General features: G+C 34.9%; 2 protein-coding genes across 2 annotated transcripts; both read right to left on the minus strand.

Annotated features, from left to right (window-relative positions):
* Positions 1-7,337: 7,337 nt before the first annotated feature.
* Positions 7,338-8,282, minus strand: LOC101834328 (olfactory receptor 1044). The gene has a single exon (XM_005065050.1). It carries the CDS (start codon positions 8,280-8,282, stop codon positions 7,338-7,340), a length of 945 nt encoding a protein of 314 aa, XP_005065107.1.
* Positions 8,283-15,424: 7,142 nt separating this feature from the next.
* On the minus strand, positions 15,425-16,411 carry LOC101834065 (olfactory receptor 1044-like). The gene has a single exon (XM_005065049.2). It carries the CDS (start codon positions 16,404-16,406, stop codon positions 15,447-15,449), a length of 960 nt encoding a protein of 319 aa, XP_005065106.2. The 5' UTR covers positions 16,407-16,411; the 3' UTR covers positions 15,425-15,446.
* Positions 16,412-20,107: the final 3,696 nt, after the last annotated feature.

The raw sequence follows: 20,107 nt of genomic DNA on the forward strand, positions 1-20,107 counted from the left end.
CTTTTGAGGCTAGAAGTTTTGCTTGCTTTCAAGTTTTGAATTACAAAGAAAAGATTAACTGAAATTATACCTAAAAATGTCTGAAAAGCCCAGAGACTTTTTATTTTATTAGGACTTGTTAAAGGCTAGTAGCTGTTGCCTGGGAAGCTAAAGAGCTCTTGGTGCTTCCTATGATCCAAGTGGTAGGGTAGTTTGCACAATCCCAATTGAAAAACATTTGGTTGTCTCATTCCCTAGACACACACACACACACACACACACACACATACACATACACACACACACACACACACACACACACACACACTCTGCGGTTTAAAGCATAGGTATGACAGCTAACCATATACCTTCTTATAGTCTACAACCAGAACAGTATGTTATGAAGATCCTACTGGGTTAGAAGCCCCATTTTTCCCAATTTCTTAAAATTTTAATTGTTTTACTTCACTATTTTGAAATTATAACATAATTACATTTTTCCCTTCATTTGCCTTCTCCCAACCTTTCTATGCACCCCTTCTTGCTCTTTCTCAAGTTCATGTCATTTTAAATTAATTTTTATCACATGTAAAGGCATATATATTCCTATACATAACCTGCTCTGTCTGTATATATTGCTTGCATTTTTTAAAGGTCTGACCTAGTTGCAACACTCACCATGTTAGTGAGAGAGAACTAAGAGCTTGATTTTCTGTATGCTCTATATAATACTAATTGATCATTATATAGATTAGTTTTTCAGTATGTGTGAATAGATTTATAAAAATGAAATCATTTGTTCCTTCTGAAATAAGATGAAAATTTTACTTAAGTGCTCAATAAGCATTCATTAATATTCTTAATGTTATTTTTGTTATGAAAACCTAGACATACTTGAGAATCTCTATTGCTCTTTTTCCATAAATATAGAAAATTACTGTTTTGGCCTCTTGTGATACCCCACAGAAAGTTTCTTCCTTCTGCTGCGTCTGTTTCTATGAGGGTCATCAATGTGATGTACAAGTTATTCACAGTTATTAAAATCATTAAAGACTGTCATATTGCCAACATTTTTTCTCTTCTTTAACTATTCAATATGAGACTATCTGATCAATGAGAATCTATAGATAGTCTTCTTTTACACTGTAATATTCTATGACTCTCCATTACAAGCAATTTTCAGGGTCCTTAGGAAAAATGGTCATATATTATACATATAATAGCATATGTATAAATTATCAATGGGCCATCCCCTTATGTATAGGTTAGAGATAAGTGAACAGATTGTAAAATGATGAGAAATTACAGATAATAGGTAGATAGATGACAGATTCATTCTTAGAAACATTAAGAATCCTTTAACAGATACTTTCTAGATAACTATTATTGGCTCATCTTACTTCAGTAAAGAAAACCAGATCATTTAAATACTGAATTAAGGAATATAAATGACTAGTAAGACTAATAGCAATTTTTTAAGAAACAGAAAAGGAAAGCAACACGTTTGAAGCTGGCCCATCAGATAACATAACACCAACGTGAAGGAAAAGCATGAAGATTAATTCTTTGACTATGGAGAAACGAAGAAGTTGACAGTGTCTATAGATAGAGTGGTAAGTTTCAGAGACATCTTTAAAAACTATGGACTGTGAATATCATCCATCTCAACATCTGTCCCCCAAATGCTGTGAAAAGGCCTCGGATTTAGTTGAGTCTTTCAGATTTAAAACATTCCCTGTATATAAACTTTAGTTAGAACTCTTACAGAAAGAGATTTGAAAAATAACTATTTCTTATTTCTGTTAGAAGCTCTGATTCCAAATGAAAGCATACATTAGACATCTACTTTTTCTGTCAATTCAGTACTACCACACATTCATTATAAACATTTGGCATTCAAATAAATGTAAGAATATTCATTGCAAAATGCAATTCACTCATAGTCTTAAAACATTATCTTATCCCTTTCCAGTAGAACAGTCACAGAAAATTCACATCTTATTTTAGATACATAAAAGAAAGTTCATTAATCTCTCAGCCATGCCACTCTCTTGATTTTAAACCCTCTAAATTCTTGTGAATCAAATCATATAACAAAGTGCTAGATACTGTTAACATTTCATAGATTAAGCAATAATTGGGCCATGGGAGAAATTTATTCTACTGTGAAATAGAAAGTAAAAAAATATGAATGCCAAGTGTAGTTTAATAATCTCAGCATATGCATACATGCCAGCCTTTGAGATTTCTCTTGATCTAGGGATATGGATCACATTGATTAATCTTTAAAAATTATGGCATTTGTTTTTGGTGATGACTTATATTTTATTTTTCTATACAGTTCTTACCACCTGTTGAATAATTCAAAAGAATACCTGACTCAGTAGTGATCCAGAATAATGATCAAACAAGTCAATAAGAAAAGGAAATCCAGTTTTCCAGTTGGTTTGACAGAGAGAACCTGTATTTCACAGCATGGGTGTAAATCTTGATATGTAGAAGATGCAAGTTTCATATGAAGGTTTATTACAACCCTGAAGGGAATTGCAGTTGAAGTAATTATGATTTGGGAGGAAAGCGGTAATTTTTTCAATAGACAATTATTTGTCTTCTGAGAGTATAGGTTCTGACTAGGTATTAAGCCCTTGGAGAGGCTGAAAACTTAGGTGCATGATACCATGTTTTTCAGGATATTTAAGCTATCCATTGCAAACTAGGTACTTTTTTGACTCATAGAGGTTAATAGCTTAACACACTGAAGTACAGTACCACTCAGTGATACTGGGTTTGGATTTGTCCTGAAAGCATGATGATATAACTCAAAGTTTCAGTTTCTAGTGTATAAGCTTTCTTCATATTGAGACAAAAGAAAAATGTTTTAGCCTAATAGGAAGGTATTTTCACACATTATGTATGTGCTGCCAAGAGAGGGTGGTAGTATTAATTTTAGAAAGAGGAAGTTTAGTATTCAGTACTGTAAGCATCAGAACTTTCTCTGTGTCTGTATTGCTAGGCAAATGGTGAACAGGTTTGCTTGTAGCTCATTGTAAAAGACATGTGTTGCATCAGCCCAGAGTCTTCATGACTTCACTGTTTGTGTGGCAACCAAATTCATTTGCATGCTCTTGAGACTTTCAATGCAATGGAAAATGGAGTGAGTTCAGAGCTCATATTGACAAATGTTAGTAACTAATTTATTGTCTGTAGAACTGCTAAGTCTCTTGTCACTATTCATGAAACTGTACTAGACTAATCCTTTAAAATATTAAATGCAAGATATAATTTCATAATTTTAAAAATTATTGTATCCTTTTGATTATAGGAGATTACTAACAGAAACATGATGCTCTTTCACAAAGCCGCATTACATTTTGTTATGCTGCCTATAACATACTTTAATAAGTAATGACTGATTCACCTTGATTCTGGCTCCATGGTCTTTATTGTTTTAACTGTTATGAACACATTTGATTAAGATATGTTCTTCCGTAGAGATTCTGTCTTTGAATAATATTTTGAAATACAGAATTGGAATTATATAGCATATGCTAAGAGTCATATTAAAATATTTTACTTAGTTACTTTGTAACCAATCAAGACACCTATGACAATATACAGTCCTGTTCAATCCTTGACATAAATGAAAGTAGAATGTAGTAGTATTGCCATCAATAAGCACAGGTTACTAAATTCATAAAGACAAGACAAGTTTTAGAATTTCATGTATTTTATCCAATAAATTAGAAAAAGAGAAAAAATGGGGTGTAGCTTTTCACGTGGAATATTACTAGTGTAGAATAAGAGTACTGAAGTGGGAGAGGTATTTGAGCATTTCTCTGAGTTCTAGCTCTGACCATATAAACATTAATAATCATGGAGAGAGTAGCATGGTACAAGTGATCTGATCAGGGAAATGGGAGAAGGGCAGGGTCTTTAAAAACAGGAAAGGAATTTAATACAGTGTTGCAAAAAATAAAATATCCAGAGACAGATGTTGGATTTCAAGTTTCCAGTTGAAGATCAGAGAAGCTAAGCAGGCAAGCCAATTGATCTTACCTCTACCTCGGGTTGAAAGGGAGATCCTCAGACTGTTCCCAGCTTCACAGCTTCTCAGCTTCACTCAGAGTGCTGTGCTTTCCTCAGTGTGGCTAGAGACTCAATGTCTGATACTGACTACTGAAGACCCTTCTCCTATCTTTTATACCTCTTTAGTGCTGGGATTAAAGGCAGGTGATCCCAGGTGCTGAGATCACCTTTGTTTGAGCTGTTTCTTTTAGGACTGCATCAATTTTGTGTAGTCAGTATGGCCTTGAGCAAACAGAGATCTCTCAACCTCTTAATCCTGAATCCTGGGATTAAAGGTGTGTACTACCACTGCCTAGCTTCTATAACTAAATTAGTATGGCTGCTTTGCTATATTGACCTCCAATGACTTTAATAATCATAAATAAAATATCACCACAATTCCCCCTTTTTCTAAATGAAAAATGAAATCTGCAGTTAGCATAGGAAAAACTATATGCAATAAGTATGATAAATATGTACAATACATAGGCAATAATTACATCAAAAATGTCTAGCTCATTTGCATTTGAAAAATTCAGAGAAAATATTACATTTTCTGTTCTGTCTTGGTGAGTACAAAGTCTTGTACCTAACTTGCTTTCTATTCTGATTTGCACTCTCAAATTATATTTTTATTTATCACAACATTATTTACTTTAAATTTCTTTAGTGAGTTTTTCTTTTGAGTCTGGTAAACAAGGAAAACTATAACTACACTATCTAGTCTTCAACTCCCTCAGAGACCCAAGAAGAAAATAATATTAACTGAGTAAGCAGGAAGTGCAAGCAAACAACTTCTAAAATATGTAAAAAATGACAGAAACAGTTGGCTGACTAGTCAGTCATCCAAGGTTGATCTGCAACATTGGGGTATCCATCTGTGTCCTATAGTCCTAGTGTATCTGACGGACATTTCTGTGAAGCAGGATATTCTGAATGACTGGACAACGTTTTCTTAGCAAGGTTTGCAGTCACTCTTTTTGGTGTTCTGTTTGCACAATTTGAACAGCATACTGTCAGCAGGTGAGGCAAGGACACTTTCTTGTCCAGTGGCATACTTTTGCCACAAAGAAAGTATATTCTATTTGGAGTTTTTTCGATGCCCATCATCTTCTCTGAAGTAAATTGGTGCTTCCAGGAACAGACGTATTTCATTATCAGGAAAATGGGAATCAGTTTACCACAAGACCTAGCAATTCTACTCTAGGCATATACCTAGAAGATGCACATTCATACAACAAGGGCATCTGCTCCACTATGTTCATAGCAGCATTATTTGTAATAGCCAGAACCTGGAAACAACCTAGATGCCCCTAAACTGAAGAGTGGATAGAGAAAATGTGGTACATTTACACAGTAGAGTACTATTCAGCAGAAAAGAAACAATGGAATCTTGAAATTTGAAGGCAAATGGATGGCACTAGAATAAACCATCCTGAGTGAGGTAACCCAGTCACAAAAAGAGAAACATGGTATGCACTTACTCATTTATGGATTTTAGTCATGAGTCAGGCAAGTGTTAGCATACAGTTCCACTACCATAGAGTCTGGGAAACAACCTTTATCTAGTGACTGATGAAAGCAGAGACAGATACTCACAGGTAAACACTGAACTGAACTCCTGGAATCCAGTGACAAAAAGAGAGAACTGATGAGCAAAGGAGTTATGACTGGGCTAGTTTAACCCAAAGAAACAGTTGACCTGAACAAGGGGGAGCTCTTGGACCACAGATTGATCGCTGTGTGGAAAGCATGGGACTGGCCCTGACCCCCTGAATGTGGGTGTCAGTGAGGAGGCCTAGGTAATATATGGGGCCTTGGGAAGTATTATCCCTGATGTACAAATAGAATTTGAGTGTCCATGCCACAATGAGGGATACTCTCTGTTTTTGCCATGGAATATCTTGTTTTCTCCTATGATGTTTGAAAGCTTCACTTGGTATAGTAGCTTGGGCTGGTATCCAGGATGATCTCTGAGAGTCTGCATATTGCCTGTCCAGTATTTTCTGGTTTTCATTGTTTCCATTAAGAAATTGGGTATAATTCTGATAGGTTTGCCTTTATATGTTACTTGGCTGTTTTCATTAGCAGGTCTTAGTATTATTTTTTTTAATTCTGTATGCTTATTGGTTTGATTATTATGTGGCAAGGGGAATTTTTTCGGTGTTCTGTAAGCTTCCTGTACATTCATAGGCATATCCATTTTTAGGTTGAGAAAGTTTTCTTTTATGACTTTGCTAAATATATTTTCTGTGCCTTTCTGCTAGACTTCTTCCATTCCTATTATTCTTAGGTTTGATCTTTGATGGTGTCCCAGATATCCTGGATATTTTATGCTAAGAATTTGAAGGATTTAGCATTTTCTTTGACTGATATATATTTTTCCTCCATTGTAACTCCAGTGCCTGAGATTCTATCTTCCATCTCTTGTATTCCCATTGTTATGTTTGTGTCTATAATTCCTGTTTGTTTACCCAGCTTTTCCATTTCCAGAATTCCCTTGGTTTGTGTTTTGTTTGTTGCCTCAATTTTCAAGTCTTGCATTTGTTTTATTGCTTTCACCTTCACTTTCTTGAAGGGGATTTATTTCAAATTTTTGTTTGTCTTTTCTTTCATTTTCTCTGGCAATTTTTATTTTTTCTTTAAGGACCTCTATTATCTTCCTAAAATTATTTTAAAGACATTTTCCTTCTCCTTCATCTATGTTGGGCTGTTCAGATCTTACTAATATAGGATCACTGGTTTTTAGTGTTTCCATATTCCACTCAGTGTTGCTGAATGTATTCTTAAACTGACATCTAGCATCTCTTCCTCCAATCAGTATAGGGGGGACCTGTAGCTCTAGTGGTTGCTGCCACTTTGGGTGCAGGTGAAGTTCTGGTGGTTGCTGGTGAGTTGGCAGGCTGGCAAGTGGAGTAGTGCCTGGATAGTTGCAAGAGCAGCTGCTGCTACCTGGTCCTGGAGGTGCAGTGGGTCTCTATCTTCATCTAATATTATGAATTCATCAACCCTCTCAGACTCCTCAGACCAAAAAGTGATATAAATTCTTACTAACAGAATAATTTTTTTGTTGTATGTTTCCCATTTCAGAAATGAAAGAATGGGTTTCAAATCATTGCATCTAGCTTTATATATGAAATTACATTGTACATTTAAAATTCTCTACATAGGAAAGACATTTTTCTACACACATATATATAATGTATTAATAAGTAGACATGTTAATAGTATTTTATTGGTAAAAGATGGAAAACTCACAGTCCATTATGATTTTTCAAATCATTTTCTTAATTTCATGCAATAAAGTTTTGGTTTCTGCTGATAATTAACTTCTTCAGAGCATCCTTCACTTCCTTGTTCCTTAAGCTGTAGATCAAGGGGTTCAACATGGGAATGATCACTGTATAAAAGACAGAAGCCATTTTGTCTGTGTCTAGAGAATGGTTAGAACTGGGCTGCAAGTACATAAAAATGAGGGTTCCATAGAAAATGGTCACTGCGAGCATGTGGGAGCCACATGTGGAGAAAGCTTTCCGTCTTCCCTCAGCTGAGCGCATCCTCAGGATGGCAGAAATAATGAATGTGTAGGAAATAAAAACAATGAGAAGAGAGGATAAGAACATGATCCCAGCGCAGGCAAAGATCCATAGCTGTTTGGAGTGTGTGTCAGAGCAAGTTAGCCTGAGGAGGGGCATGTCATCACAGTAGAAGTGATTGATGATATTAGAGTGACAATAGCAGAGGTGAAAAGTGAGGATGGCATGAAAAAGTGCTACCAGGAAGCTGTAGCAATAGGGTGCAGCTACAAGCTGAAGACAAATTCCTGGGGACATTAGGACCATATAGAGTAGAGGGTTACAAATGGCCACATACCTGTCGTAGGCCATGGAAGCCAGTAACAAACACTCAGCTGTCATGAAGGCAAGGAAACATCCCAATTGAGCAGCACATGCATTGAAGGATATCACATTTTTTTGGTATAAGAAATTCCCAAGCATCTTGGGTGTAATGACTGAAGAGTAGCAGAAATCAACAAAAGCTAAGTTGCTGAGGAAGAAGTACATGGGTGTGTTGAGTCTTGCATCTGTTCTAATGACCAGAATCAAACCTAGGTTTCCAACTGTTGTGAAAAGATAGATGAATAAGAATACCACAAAGAGGGGCATCTTCAAATCCTGGCGGTCTGTGAGGCCCACAAGAATAAACTCTGTTACCTGGGTGCAGTTTATATGAGCCATGAATCTTCACAAAATCTATGTGCAAATCAATAGAAAAGAATGTAACCAATATTCGACAAGAATATTTTATCTTAATATAGTGAAACACAATTGAAGTTTTACCATAAAAATATAGTTGAATTGTAAACTGATTAACAATTTTGGAATCAGAGCAAAAGATGATTATGAGGAGGCATTTTCTTGGAGACATTTGTCTCACTCTAAACTGATAGCAGTATAAGATCCACTTCACTGGTTCAGTCTTTTCCTGAAGTTGCTGCTTTTATTTACAACTTTAATCTTTTGAATATTTAAAACAAATATTTATCAGAAAACATTGACATTAATACAAAAAATAATCTATTCCAATGATATCACCATACCTATATGACATAAGCTACATTTTGCTTCTGTAGAAAACATACAGAATTCTCTTCTTCATTTCTATATCTATTATATACCCTGTAGAAATTATGACAGCTAATGACATGTTGGGAGTCAGATGGATCCCATGGTTTCTCAAAGGTCCCAATAAAAGGATCAAGGAAACGTTAGGTCTTTGTCCTTATCTAGAAGCAGACTCAGCAAGTCCAGCATAAGCTAGAAGTCACTGCCTGGAAAGACTAAAGGCTGCACTTTCTGGAAACTGACTCTTTCCCTTGGGTTGTGGTTATCAGTTCTGATGTGACCATGTCTGAAGTCTACAGGGTTTTCTATGGCAACTTCTTAAATCTAGTTTTCTGCTGACCTTGCCTCATTCCTTCTACTGCAAACAGTATACAGGATGCTGAATGTTTTAATAAACTTGCTTCAAATAAGTCATCAGCTTTTGCAAGAGATCCTGGTTCCAGTCATTGTTTTGTCTTCTTTTTTAATTTTAATTTTTAAATTTAAATTTAAATTAGAAACAAGGTTGCTTCACCTGTCAATTCCCGGTCCCTCTCCATTTCCATCCCCTCCTCCCATGCCCTCCCACCAACCCCTCCAATATCCCCTCATTTCCTCAGCAAGGGTGAGGCCCTCCATGGGGGTGTCTATAGTCTGTCATTTCATCCAGGGCAGGGCAGGGACTAGACCCTCCCCCAAGGTTCCAGGGTGAGAGTGCATCATTAATTGTTGGATGGGCACTCGAAGTCCATTTGTGTACTCGGGATAAATACTGATCTACTACCCAAGGCCCAGTAAATTACCTAGGCCTCCTCACTGACACCCACATTCAGGGGGTCTTGATCAGTCATGCTGGATTACCAGCCGTCAGTCTGGGATTCAAGAGTTAACCCTTGTCAGGTCAGCTGTTTCTGGGAGTTAAACCAGCCCAGTGTTAACCCCTTTGCTCATGTTTTGTCTTCTTTATCTCTCAATCCTGTATCATCCCACTTGATACCTCGCTGTTGAGGACCTTCATCCTACAGGTTCCATTCACCTACAAATGCTGGTAATAGTCTTATAAATGCATGTGAGCAGCATGATGTCAGACACCATAATAGTACTTGCAGCATATTTATTTGTCTCTACTTTTAAAATCTAACCTCTTGTGAAATATCCATCTTACAAATGAAAGAGACGATACTTGAAAAGGTTCAGTATCTGAAGTGAGATTAGACAGCTAGAATTTAAAAACAGCCTTTCCAACAAGGTCCAGAGCATCTTATGTACATATACTCATTATGGCTGCATATCTCCACCCGGTAGATCACTAAGAAGGGTACAGATAATGTACAAATGAGAGAGAAAGATAGTAAGAAGGAAGGATCCAAGTGTGGCGATGCATGCCTGTAATCCCAGAATTGAGAACTGAGGGCAGCAGGATCAGGAATTGAAAGTCACCCTGGTTTATATATAGAGAGACCAGATTGGGCTATCTTGCACTCAGTCTCAAAAACAAAATAATAAGCAAAAAAGGAAAAAAAATTGACAATTAAGAAGGATACCAAGAAGGTAGGAAAATAATACGATAAAAGCTTAGGCAGTGATCCAAAGCTATTTAGGGTGTCTGTATCAGTAACTCCTACCATGGTATGTCTAAAATGTTTCTATTAGATTTTGTGTGAGATAAAGTATTAATGCAATCTTCATATGTAAGACACACTACATGCTCACTCATTGCATTTAAACATTTACAAATAACTTTAATTAAAGAGTTATTGCTTCCCAATTGATTTATGTCAATTTACTTAGATCATGTTACTTTCTTTGTGACTGTTGTACACAAACACACAAATGCACACACTCAAGCACACACACAAACTATATCAATATTATTTCATCAGGATTGTATTTTAAGTGCAGTGTCTTCATTTATTTGGCTGTCCTTTTAGACTATTTCCTATATACAAGGTAATGTAACATATGCAATTTTTCTTGCTACCAAATTTCATAGTTTAATATATTTCTCTCTATTAAAATTAAATCAAATTTGAGAAAAACATGGCTTTGTAGATATCATATTTCATAAACATTGTACCAAAAAACTGCTTGTAGTTCCTAGTTCTGTAGTTAGTTGGTTTTTTTTTTTTTACTCTTTTACCCTTTGGTCTATGGTGGCCTTCTACCCAGCTCCCATATAAATACATAGAGGTTTACTTTTCCTTATGAATGTGTGGCCTTAGATTGGCTTGTTTTCAGCCAACTATTCTTAAGTTATATTATCCCGTCTACCTTTTGCGTCTGTATTTTTACCTTCGTCTATTTTTTGTATCTTTTCTTTATTTCTTACTCCATGAATTGCTGTGTATCTGGGTGGCTGCTTTCCTTCTATTTTCATTTTTCCCTTTTTCTCAAATTGCTTCTGTTTATTCTCTTTGCCTCCTAGTCCTGCCTATCCTTTCTCCTGCCTTGCTATTGCCCATTCAGTTCCTCATTAGACCAATCAAGTGTTTAGAGAGGTAAAGTAACACACTGTCATAGAGTTAAGGAAATGCAACTTAAAATAATGTAATACATCTTTCATCATTAAACAAATGTTCCACAGCATAAACAAATGTCACACATCTTCAATTAATAGTTTACTATTTTCTTTTTGACTAACATATTTAGGAGTCTCAATTGATGAAATTATTTCTCTGTTTTAATTTGAGATGTTTATAGAGCTAGGGTAACGGTATTCAATTTCAATTTATTTTATACAAAAGAATTGTATTATAGGGTTTCTTGAGATGTCTTGATGTCTAAAGTACTTGCTAGCATAGCAAGTGGGAAGGTTTGAGTTCAAATCTCAAACACTCACATTAGAACCAGGAACAGTGACGGCATTCACCTGTAAACCAGGAATTATGTGAACAGACACAGGAGAATGCCAGAAGCTCATTGACCAGTCATTGTAGCTCAAACTGAGAACTCTATGTATTTTGAGAAATCTGTGTCAAAATAAGGTGAAAGGAAGTTAAAGTTGTGATCTTTTACCTTCACAATTGTATGCACATGTTGTACTCACCAATATGTGCCCATACACAACATCTCTCTCACAGACACACACACACACTGACTTCATTCTATACTGTCTTTAAGCATGGTCATATAAATTTTTAAATACATGGAGAAAATACAAAGAAGAAAAATTTTAGTCTCATGTTTTTGCTTTGATATGAATAAGTGATGATCAGTCTTCAATTTAAAGAAACATTTCAAGTAAGAAAGAGAAAATTATGCTTTAGTTTGTAAATCGGCCTGATAGTAACATGATGACATTTTTAACCATGGTCAAGTGGCAGTGGTGGCACACTCTTTTAGTCCCAGCACTCAGGAGACAGGAGCTGGCAGATCTCTTTGAGTTTGAGGCCAGCCTTCTCTGCAAACTGAGTTCCCATATCGGCCAGGGCTATTCAGGGAAACCCTGTCTTGATAAACCCAAAACAAAGCTACTGCAGAACAAATGAAAATATCCAAAACTATACCCTCATATGTAGAGCTATGTCTGTCAAAATAATTGAAGACTATTGAACCCACTGTTTTCTTTCCCAAAAACATGCAGCATATTCACAGTCTCATAGGATTTCATTATGTATGCTTACCTCTGTTCTTTTCTCCACCCAAGGCCTGTCAGTATTGCCACCGACTCTAGGAACACAAACATACTTGGCTTCCCTCTAACCATTTCCTGTTTTCCTGGGGTAATTTATTTTATTGCTTTTCTGAAATACCATATTATATTTCCTTATACTCAGAAATTCCATCAACTTCTTTGAACTTAGATTCTTGTGCAGAAGAGATATGTATGTATAGGAGATATAGTATGAAGATTGCCATACATGGCATAGGGATGTCATAGGTATTTTTATTGGGGAGAGATCATTTACATGAGAAACCGATAACTAATGGTCAGTGCTCAGAGCATGCAGTCTTCGCTGCTCTCCAAGACCTGACTGGAATCCTGAGAAAGCGATTGCCTGCCCCTCCTCAGGCCTATATCCCATATGTCCCATATGCAGCTGTGGCCATGCCCAAAAGGAAATGGTCAGTGCCAGGTGCCTAGTAATATCTCTCCCTACATGTATGTGCATATATTTGCTTGAACATCATGTATCTTTGAATACCGAATCAAAGCCCATAAAAAACAATCATCTTCAAAGAAAGTCATACAAATAAATGTCTTGTATTTTCTTAGTATTTCTATAACACAAAGGGTCAGTATTTCCTCACAAAATACACATAGGTTAGACAAATCACTCATCCTTTCTATACTAGTGGACTTTCTTGACACTTTGAGTCTTCTTTGAGAGTTAGCTCATTTACTTTGAATTATTTATTATATATTTAATATTATAACATTGTGATATCATTTCCCATTTTTCTTTCCTCCTTCCAATACCTTCTACATAAGCTTTCTTGCTCTTTTTCATTTCACGATTTCTCTGTTCATTAATTTTTGTTATATGCACATATAATTATACATTTATATTCATAAATACACAAATACAACCTTCTTACTCTGTATAATGTGATTGTGCTTATGTTTTCATGACTGAGTGTCTGATATTGAACAATGAATTTGTGTGATATTTCCTGGGTAAACTGTGTCTCCCACTCTCAGCATTATTTAGGCCAGTACTTTTTTTTTATAGAGTTGAGGCCCTGATGGCTTCCTTCTGTGTGCATTGGCATATCTGCTGTATTTTTATCATAATAATAACATTAAAATCAACACTAGTGTTTAAATTAGGGCAATGCCATGCACTGGTGATTTTGTCCCTTATTTGGAATTGCTTGTCTAAGGTACTGAAATACAAAATAGAGTTAAGTTCCTTCTTACAACATAGAAGTGAAATTTCCTTCTGGGTTGAATACTCATGCTAAAATAGAGAGAAATAAAGAAAGGAAGGAAGAAAGGAAGAAAGGAAGGAAGAAAGGAAGGAAGGAAGGAAGGAAGGAAGGAAGGAAGGAAGGAAGAAACAAAAAAGGAAAATAGTGGAGTTTTAAAGTCTAGGCATAAATACTGATTCCCTAATTACAATTACTCTTCTAATGAAAATTAACTATAGAAAGGCAGAATTTTAAGAAATGAGATTGTGAAATACATTATAATGTTTCCTTTGTGTATGTACCTTTTACAAAATAATAGATTTTATAATTCTCAAATCTTTCCCCACTTCATTCTAATTACACATTTTATGTACTATTAAGTATATATGCAACTAAAATAAACAAGAAGAAACTTAAGGTTTATTTCAGAAAATGTCATCTAAAATGTTTCAGTATAAATATCATTATTGTCTTCAATTTTAAAATACTTATTTTGTCACTAATGTTAAAACCTGTTCGTTGAACTTACTTGAAAAGCACGAGTTTCTATTTTTCTGCATGTAGTATTTAGGCAGCAACAAACTAAGGTTTTTTAATCTTTGACACTATCCCAAAAGATCTACTTAGAAGAATGATGCAAGAAAGATTATCAAGAAAAATTACAGTTTATACCCTATAGACGCCGCAAAGCAGGAGAGACATAATTAATATATGTGGTTTGTAGAAACCACAGATCTTAAACTCTTATATCATATCATTGCCCTAATATTCAGATTTTGGGAATGTCATTTTTCCTGATTTTCATTGTTATATTATTTCTGTTGCTTAGTGTAAATGCCTATATTTATCTTCATTTAATAAAAGATGAGAACGGTTTCTTTGTTTTGTTTAGTTTTTGGTGTTCCTTTTAAAATTGGTTTTCATTGGGGTGAAGTTGCAAGGGCAGAGGACAGATGCAAGGAGAAGGGCAGATAAATTAGTTTTGATATGAAATTCGCAAAGAATCAATAAAAGTAAAAAAAGGAAAACATTACAAAAAACGTGAAACAAAATAAAATAGTTATGTATAATATTTACATATGATTAAAAAACTAAGTTCTAAGAATCTCTTTCAAAGAATTATAAAACATAATGCACTCTTTATTTGATGTTTTAAAATATTCAATAACTATGTGTTTCTTATTCTAGACTCTTGGCTTCTGATATTGCCTTGCTTCCATAACAATATGATCCAAAGCATCATCTTTTAGATTGTTTTATTGGCCAATTCAAGGAAACACCATGGAAAGAACATTATTTTAATATATTACAGACAATGATGCCCCAATAGATTGATTTGTTTTCCTGAAGATCATGTGTTGAAACTTCCACCCCTAATAAAATAGTATTTTAAGATGGTTTCTGTAAGACATGGAGATGATGTCTTTGTGATGAGATTAGTGTCCTTCCAAAAAAGACTTACTAGGGCAGGATTTAGTATTTGTCTGTGTATATAAGATAAACATTCAGAAGGTAAATCTGCACCATGACAAAAACTAGTGAGTCTGCATGTATGTCTGTTTTTTGTGCTTTTTCTTGTACACTTTCTCTTATGTTGGTTTGTTATATATTAGTACAATTTGTTTGCTTTTCTTTTATATTATTACATTTCATTATTATCTTAATTAGCTATTTGCTTTCTAATGAGGGGTAGGAAGGGGTTGGATTCAGATAGAAGAAGAGGTGGGGAAGAGCTGGGAGAAGTTGAGATAGGAGAAACTGTAATTAGAATATACTGTATGAAAAATAATCCATTTCAATAAAATAAAAATGAGAAAGGACATACAAATGTTTTATTTTATAATGAATGTAACTCCATTGAGCAACAATTAAGTACAAGATAGTAAACTCATTTTACACATATTGGGGAAATGATCAAGGTTGAATGTCTATGTTTGTTTATCGAAATTATTTTCTTAGTTCTCTAAACACAGAAGTCCGGTTTCTACTGTTGATGACTTTCTTCAGGGCATCTTTCACATCCTTGTTCCTGAGGCTATAGATCAAGGGGTTCAACATGGGGATGATCATTGTGTAGAAGACAGAGGCCATCTTATCTGTATCAAGAGAGTGGTCAGAACTTGGCTGTAAGTACATAAAGATAAGAGTTCCATAGAAGATGCTTACAGCCATCATATGAGAGCTGCAGGTAGAAAAGGCTTTGCGTCTTCCTTCAGCTGAGCGCATCCTAAGAATGGCAGAAACAATGAACACGTAGGAGATAGAAACAATCAGAACAGAAGAAATGAATGTGATTCCAGCACAGGCCAAAACCGACAGCTGTTTGTAGTCAGTGTCTGAGCAAGTTAGTCTGAGAAGAGGCATGTCATCACAGTAGAAGTGATTGATGATATTGGAATGACAATAGCACAGGCGGAAGGTGAGAAGAGTGTGAATCAATGCCATCAGGAAGCTATAGCTATAGGGCACAACTACAAGCTGAATGCAGATTCCGGGGGACATTGTGACCATATATAGTAGAGGGTTACAAATGGCTGCATATCTATCATATGCCATGGAAGCCAGTAACAAGCACTCTGATACCATGAATGTGAGAAAGCCGCCTAACTGGGCAGCACATGCATTGAAGGATATGAAATTTTTGCTATACAGGAAATTCCCCAGCATCTTGGGTGTAATGACAGAAGAGTAGCAGAAATCAACAAAAGCCAGGTTGCTAAGGAAAAAGTACATGGGCGTGTTGAGTCTTGCATCTGCTCTAATGACTAGAATCAGTCCCAGGTTGCCTATTGCTGTGAAAAGATAGATGGATAAGAATACCACAAAGAGGGGCATCTTCAGTTCCTGACGATCTGTGAGGCCCACAAGAATGAAATGTGTGACGTGGGTGCAGTTTGTCTGATCCATGAATCTTCAGGGCACCTATAGGAATAAGGAAAAATCCAAAGGATGTATTTACACTTTATGTTACAGAAGTGGTACTTAATAATTTACTATATCCTAAAAAGAGGTGTGTTTTCTACTCTGCTTTTATTTATATAGAATACACCAACATATGTTTTCTTTTTCTATTCTTTTTATTCCTTCTTTTTTGGTTTCTTATGAGATAAGGTGTTGTTATTTAGCCCATGCTACTCCCAGCTCTGAATATTTAGGTTGGGATCACAAACCTTGACCACCTAATATCATCTCTAAAGACCAAGAAAGAGAATGGTTAAAAAATTAGCTATTCTTGTAACAATACAGTATTCTGGAATAGCACTTACATTTGGTTTTCCACATTTCTTTACAGATCATTTTACAAGTGATTCCTTTTCCATGGTTTTTAATGTCATATTCTAAAAGGAATATTTGAGCTGTGCTGTGAATTTATTATTTTCTGTTGCAGTTGAAAATATTTGTTTTACCTATTAATATTGCCTTAATTTCATAATTGAATTTTTGCATATCTAAATAAGATCATGTATTTTATTTCTTTTGCTATTTGTCACTTTTTATTCCTCACAGTTCCCTTTTCTATTAATTTTATACCTAAAAATATAAAATTTCCCTATGAATACTTAAAAATTGTTTTACTCTTTCTAAAATTAATCTAAAAATACATTAGTAAAATAAGTGTGTGTTTCTTTAAGAGTACAGAAATACCTTTGTGTGGTAAGAACTACTATTCAACTCACTAGAACATATATTCATTATTTTGAAACACTTGTGTATCAAGCAAGTTAGGGTTTATATTGTTGTGATAAAGTGCCATAACTAAAAACTGCTTTGGAAGAGAAGGTTTGTTTCATCATTTGTGTGCAGATCACAGTGAATCACAAATTCAGAGCAGACATGTAGAGACTGGGACTGTTACAGAGACCAAGATGGGGTCTGCATACTGGTATGATCCTCATGGCTTTTCAACCTTCATTGTTATACCATCCAGTACAACAAGAATATGGTCCCTGCCACATCAATCATCAATCAAAAATTTCATAATAACAATAATAATACAAGCTTGCCTACAGGTCAATCCTATGAAGACATTTAGTAATATTTCTTTTTTCTAGATGAATGTAGTATGTGTTGTTATATAAAAGCTAGCCAGTACGTGTAGAAATTAATAACTTACAAAGAATAATGAATTACTTTGATTCTTCTCTTTTTACTAAATAAAATTATATTTAGTTCTCATCTTGGGATCCTAAAACATATAAAAACCGATCAAGTTCTGTTTTCCAGTGACATCAGAAATAACATATTTAGGATAATTCTCTGGGGACACATATGTTTCTAATCTCTATTACATGTTATGAAAGTAATTTTGCACCACAGGCAACAGACAATCAAAAATAAAGATAAATGAAAACGTAATTTTTGTCAGTCTTCTCAGTGTCAATTCTTTTTGTTGCAAATTAAAGAAATAAGTAATGTTGCAAAATGCCATAAGATTATTAACTCTAAAACAGTATTATTCTCATTTATGAGTTTGTAAGTTGTTCTGTGTTCTTTTTTTTTTTTTTTGGTTTTTCGAGACAGGGTTTCTCTGTGGCTTTGGAGGCTGTCCTGGAACTCACTCTGTAGACCAGGCTGGCCTGGAACTCACAGAGATCCGCCTGCCTCTGCCTCCCAAGTGCTGGGATTAAAGGCGTGCGCTACCAACGCCCAGCAGTTGTTCTGTGTTCTATAATAAGATTCTATATTTAATCCAAATACCACCAGTTGAGGTTCCAACAATTGAATTCACAGTATATTATCAGATATAAACAAATATTCAAATACTCTGGCCTACTCTACGTCATATGATTTTAGCTAATACATTATGTAAGCAACTTGTCTGCATAGAGGTCTGAATCTTTCCACTGTGCTCTGTAACCACAATCCTATACACTCTGATTCACATTTTCCTTGACAGTGTCAAGGTATTAATTCCAGGGATAGATGCTTTAAAGGGTAGCATCTCATTCAACACATCATATGCCAAGGTGTTATTAATTTTCAAGAGAACATGAGTCTGAAAGGAGCTCAGGGAAAGACACGGTAAATCAGATCAGATATAATAAAGGGTTTTCTGTACCTTTCCACTATAGTTCTGGTCATTTGTATTTCTCCACTTTTGAGATTCAAAACACTGAATTCTTCACATATAATATATTTAAATATATATGTGTCAATTTACATGTATATATAATAATAATAACCAAAGAAAAAGGCAATTGATTTGAGAGGAAAGGGGCATGGCAAGTTGTCAGTTGAAAGTGAGGGAGGGAAAAATGGTATTCATATATGAAATTCCCCCAAAATGTACCATACACCTTTTTCTTTCCAAAGCGAATGTATTTTTTTCATACTGTGCACCTTGCATTTTTATATTCTTTTTGTTATTCAACTTCACCAACACTAACTGTACCTACTGATCCCCTGTATGGATTCAAACCTTAATTTGGTCCCTATCTGTTTGTCGATAATATTTCCTTTGTTTTATACATTTCTTTTTTTATTAAATTTTTTTATTTTTAAGTTTAAATTTAGATTAGAAACATGGTTGGTTCACAAGTCAGTTCCAGGTCCCTCTCCATTTCCCTCCCCTCCTCCTGTGCCCTCCCTATACATTTCTTTATATTTTTGTTTTTATAATATGAAGCTCACTCTGCTACCAAAAACCATGGGCATTGTAAGGAACAATCATCAATTATCTACCATCTATGTTGAAATATACCTTAGAGTAATGTACTTCTATTTCCCCTCTCCTGTTGTGCACTGTCTTTTATATTTTTCCTATAGAAGCCCTGTTGAAATATCTCATCTGTATCTATGACCCTCTCATTTGTTCCCACACTCTTTCCTTTCTTCAACTTTAGGTACTTTACATTTGAGAGTAAGAGCATTTTCATTAATTTCTTAATATAACCATTTATAATTATAGAAAATGGAGGAAATGAAAATGAATTTTACCAAGAATATTTGAATACTTCTTTCCTGTACTTTGAAGACTTATTCTTTAACCTTGCAAAGCATATCTAGGACCATATTAATGACATTTGTGTATCAAATATACTAATCATTAATTTTCAGTGAAAATTTATAGGTATGCAAGAATAAAAGACAATTTGAATGGATTGTATTGTGACCGAATGTGAGCTTTGTTTTCCCTAACTATGTAGCTTATAAACTGGTTTATCTATTTGATCAGTTTATACTTAAAATGTTTCATGTTATAACTTTTAACCCTATATAAATGGCTAAACAAATCAGAGAAAGCACTGCTATTATCTAACAAAATGAATACTAGGTCTATTCCAATCACTCTACGTAAGCTTCTTCTTGAATCAATATAGTAGTTTTCTAACTCACAGAGATTTTCTTTCAACCTACCCAGATAGGAAGTGCTCCTTTGTCTCCTCATAGTGTGTGTACAGAGAAGTGGGCGAAGATCTTTGTAGTGTCTCTGTCCCAGAGGCTCTTACTCCAGAGAATAAGAAAATGAGGTTATTAGATAAGTGAGTCTATACTCCCTTGGGAGATAAATTCAAAAAAGTGACTCTCTATGTGTACTACTGCCTTCTATACTGTGTTTTTACAAACTGTCTGACAACTTTTTTCTTTTTTTTTTCCTTTTTTTTTAC

This window comes from Mesocricetus auratus, unplaced genomic scaffold (assembly GCF_017639785.1).
Source record: "Mesocricetus auratus isolate SY011 unplaced genomic scaffold, BCM_Maur_2.0 Super-Scaffold_100004, whole genome shotgun sequence".
Lineage (NCBI taxonomy): Eukaryota > Metazoa > Chordata > Mammalia > Rodentia > Cricetidae > Mesocricetus > Mesocricetus auratus.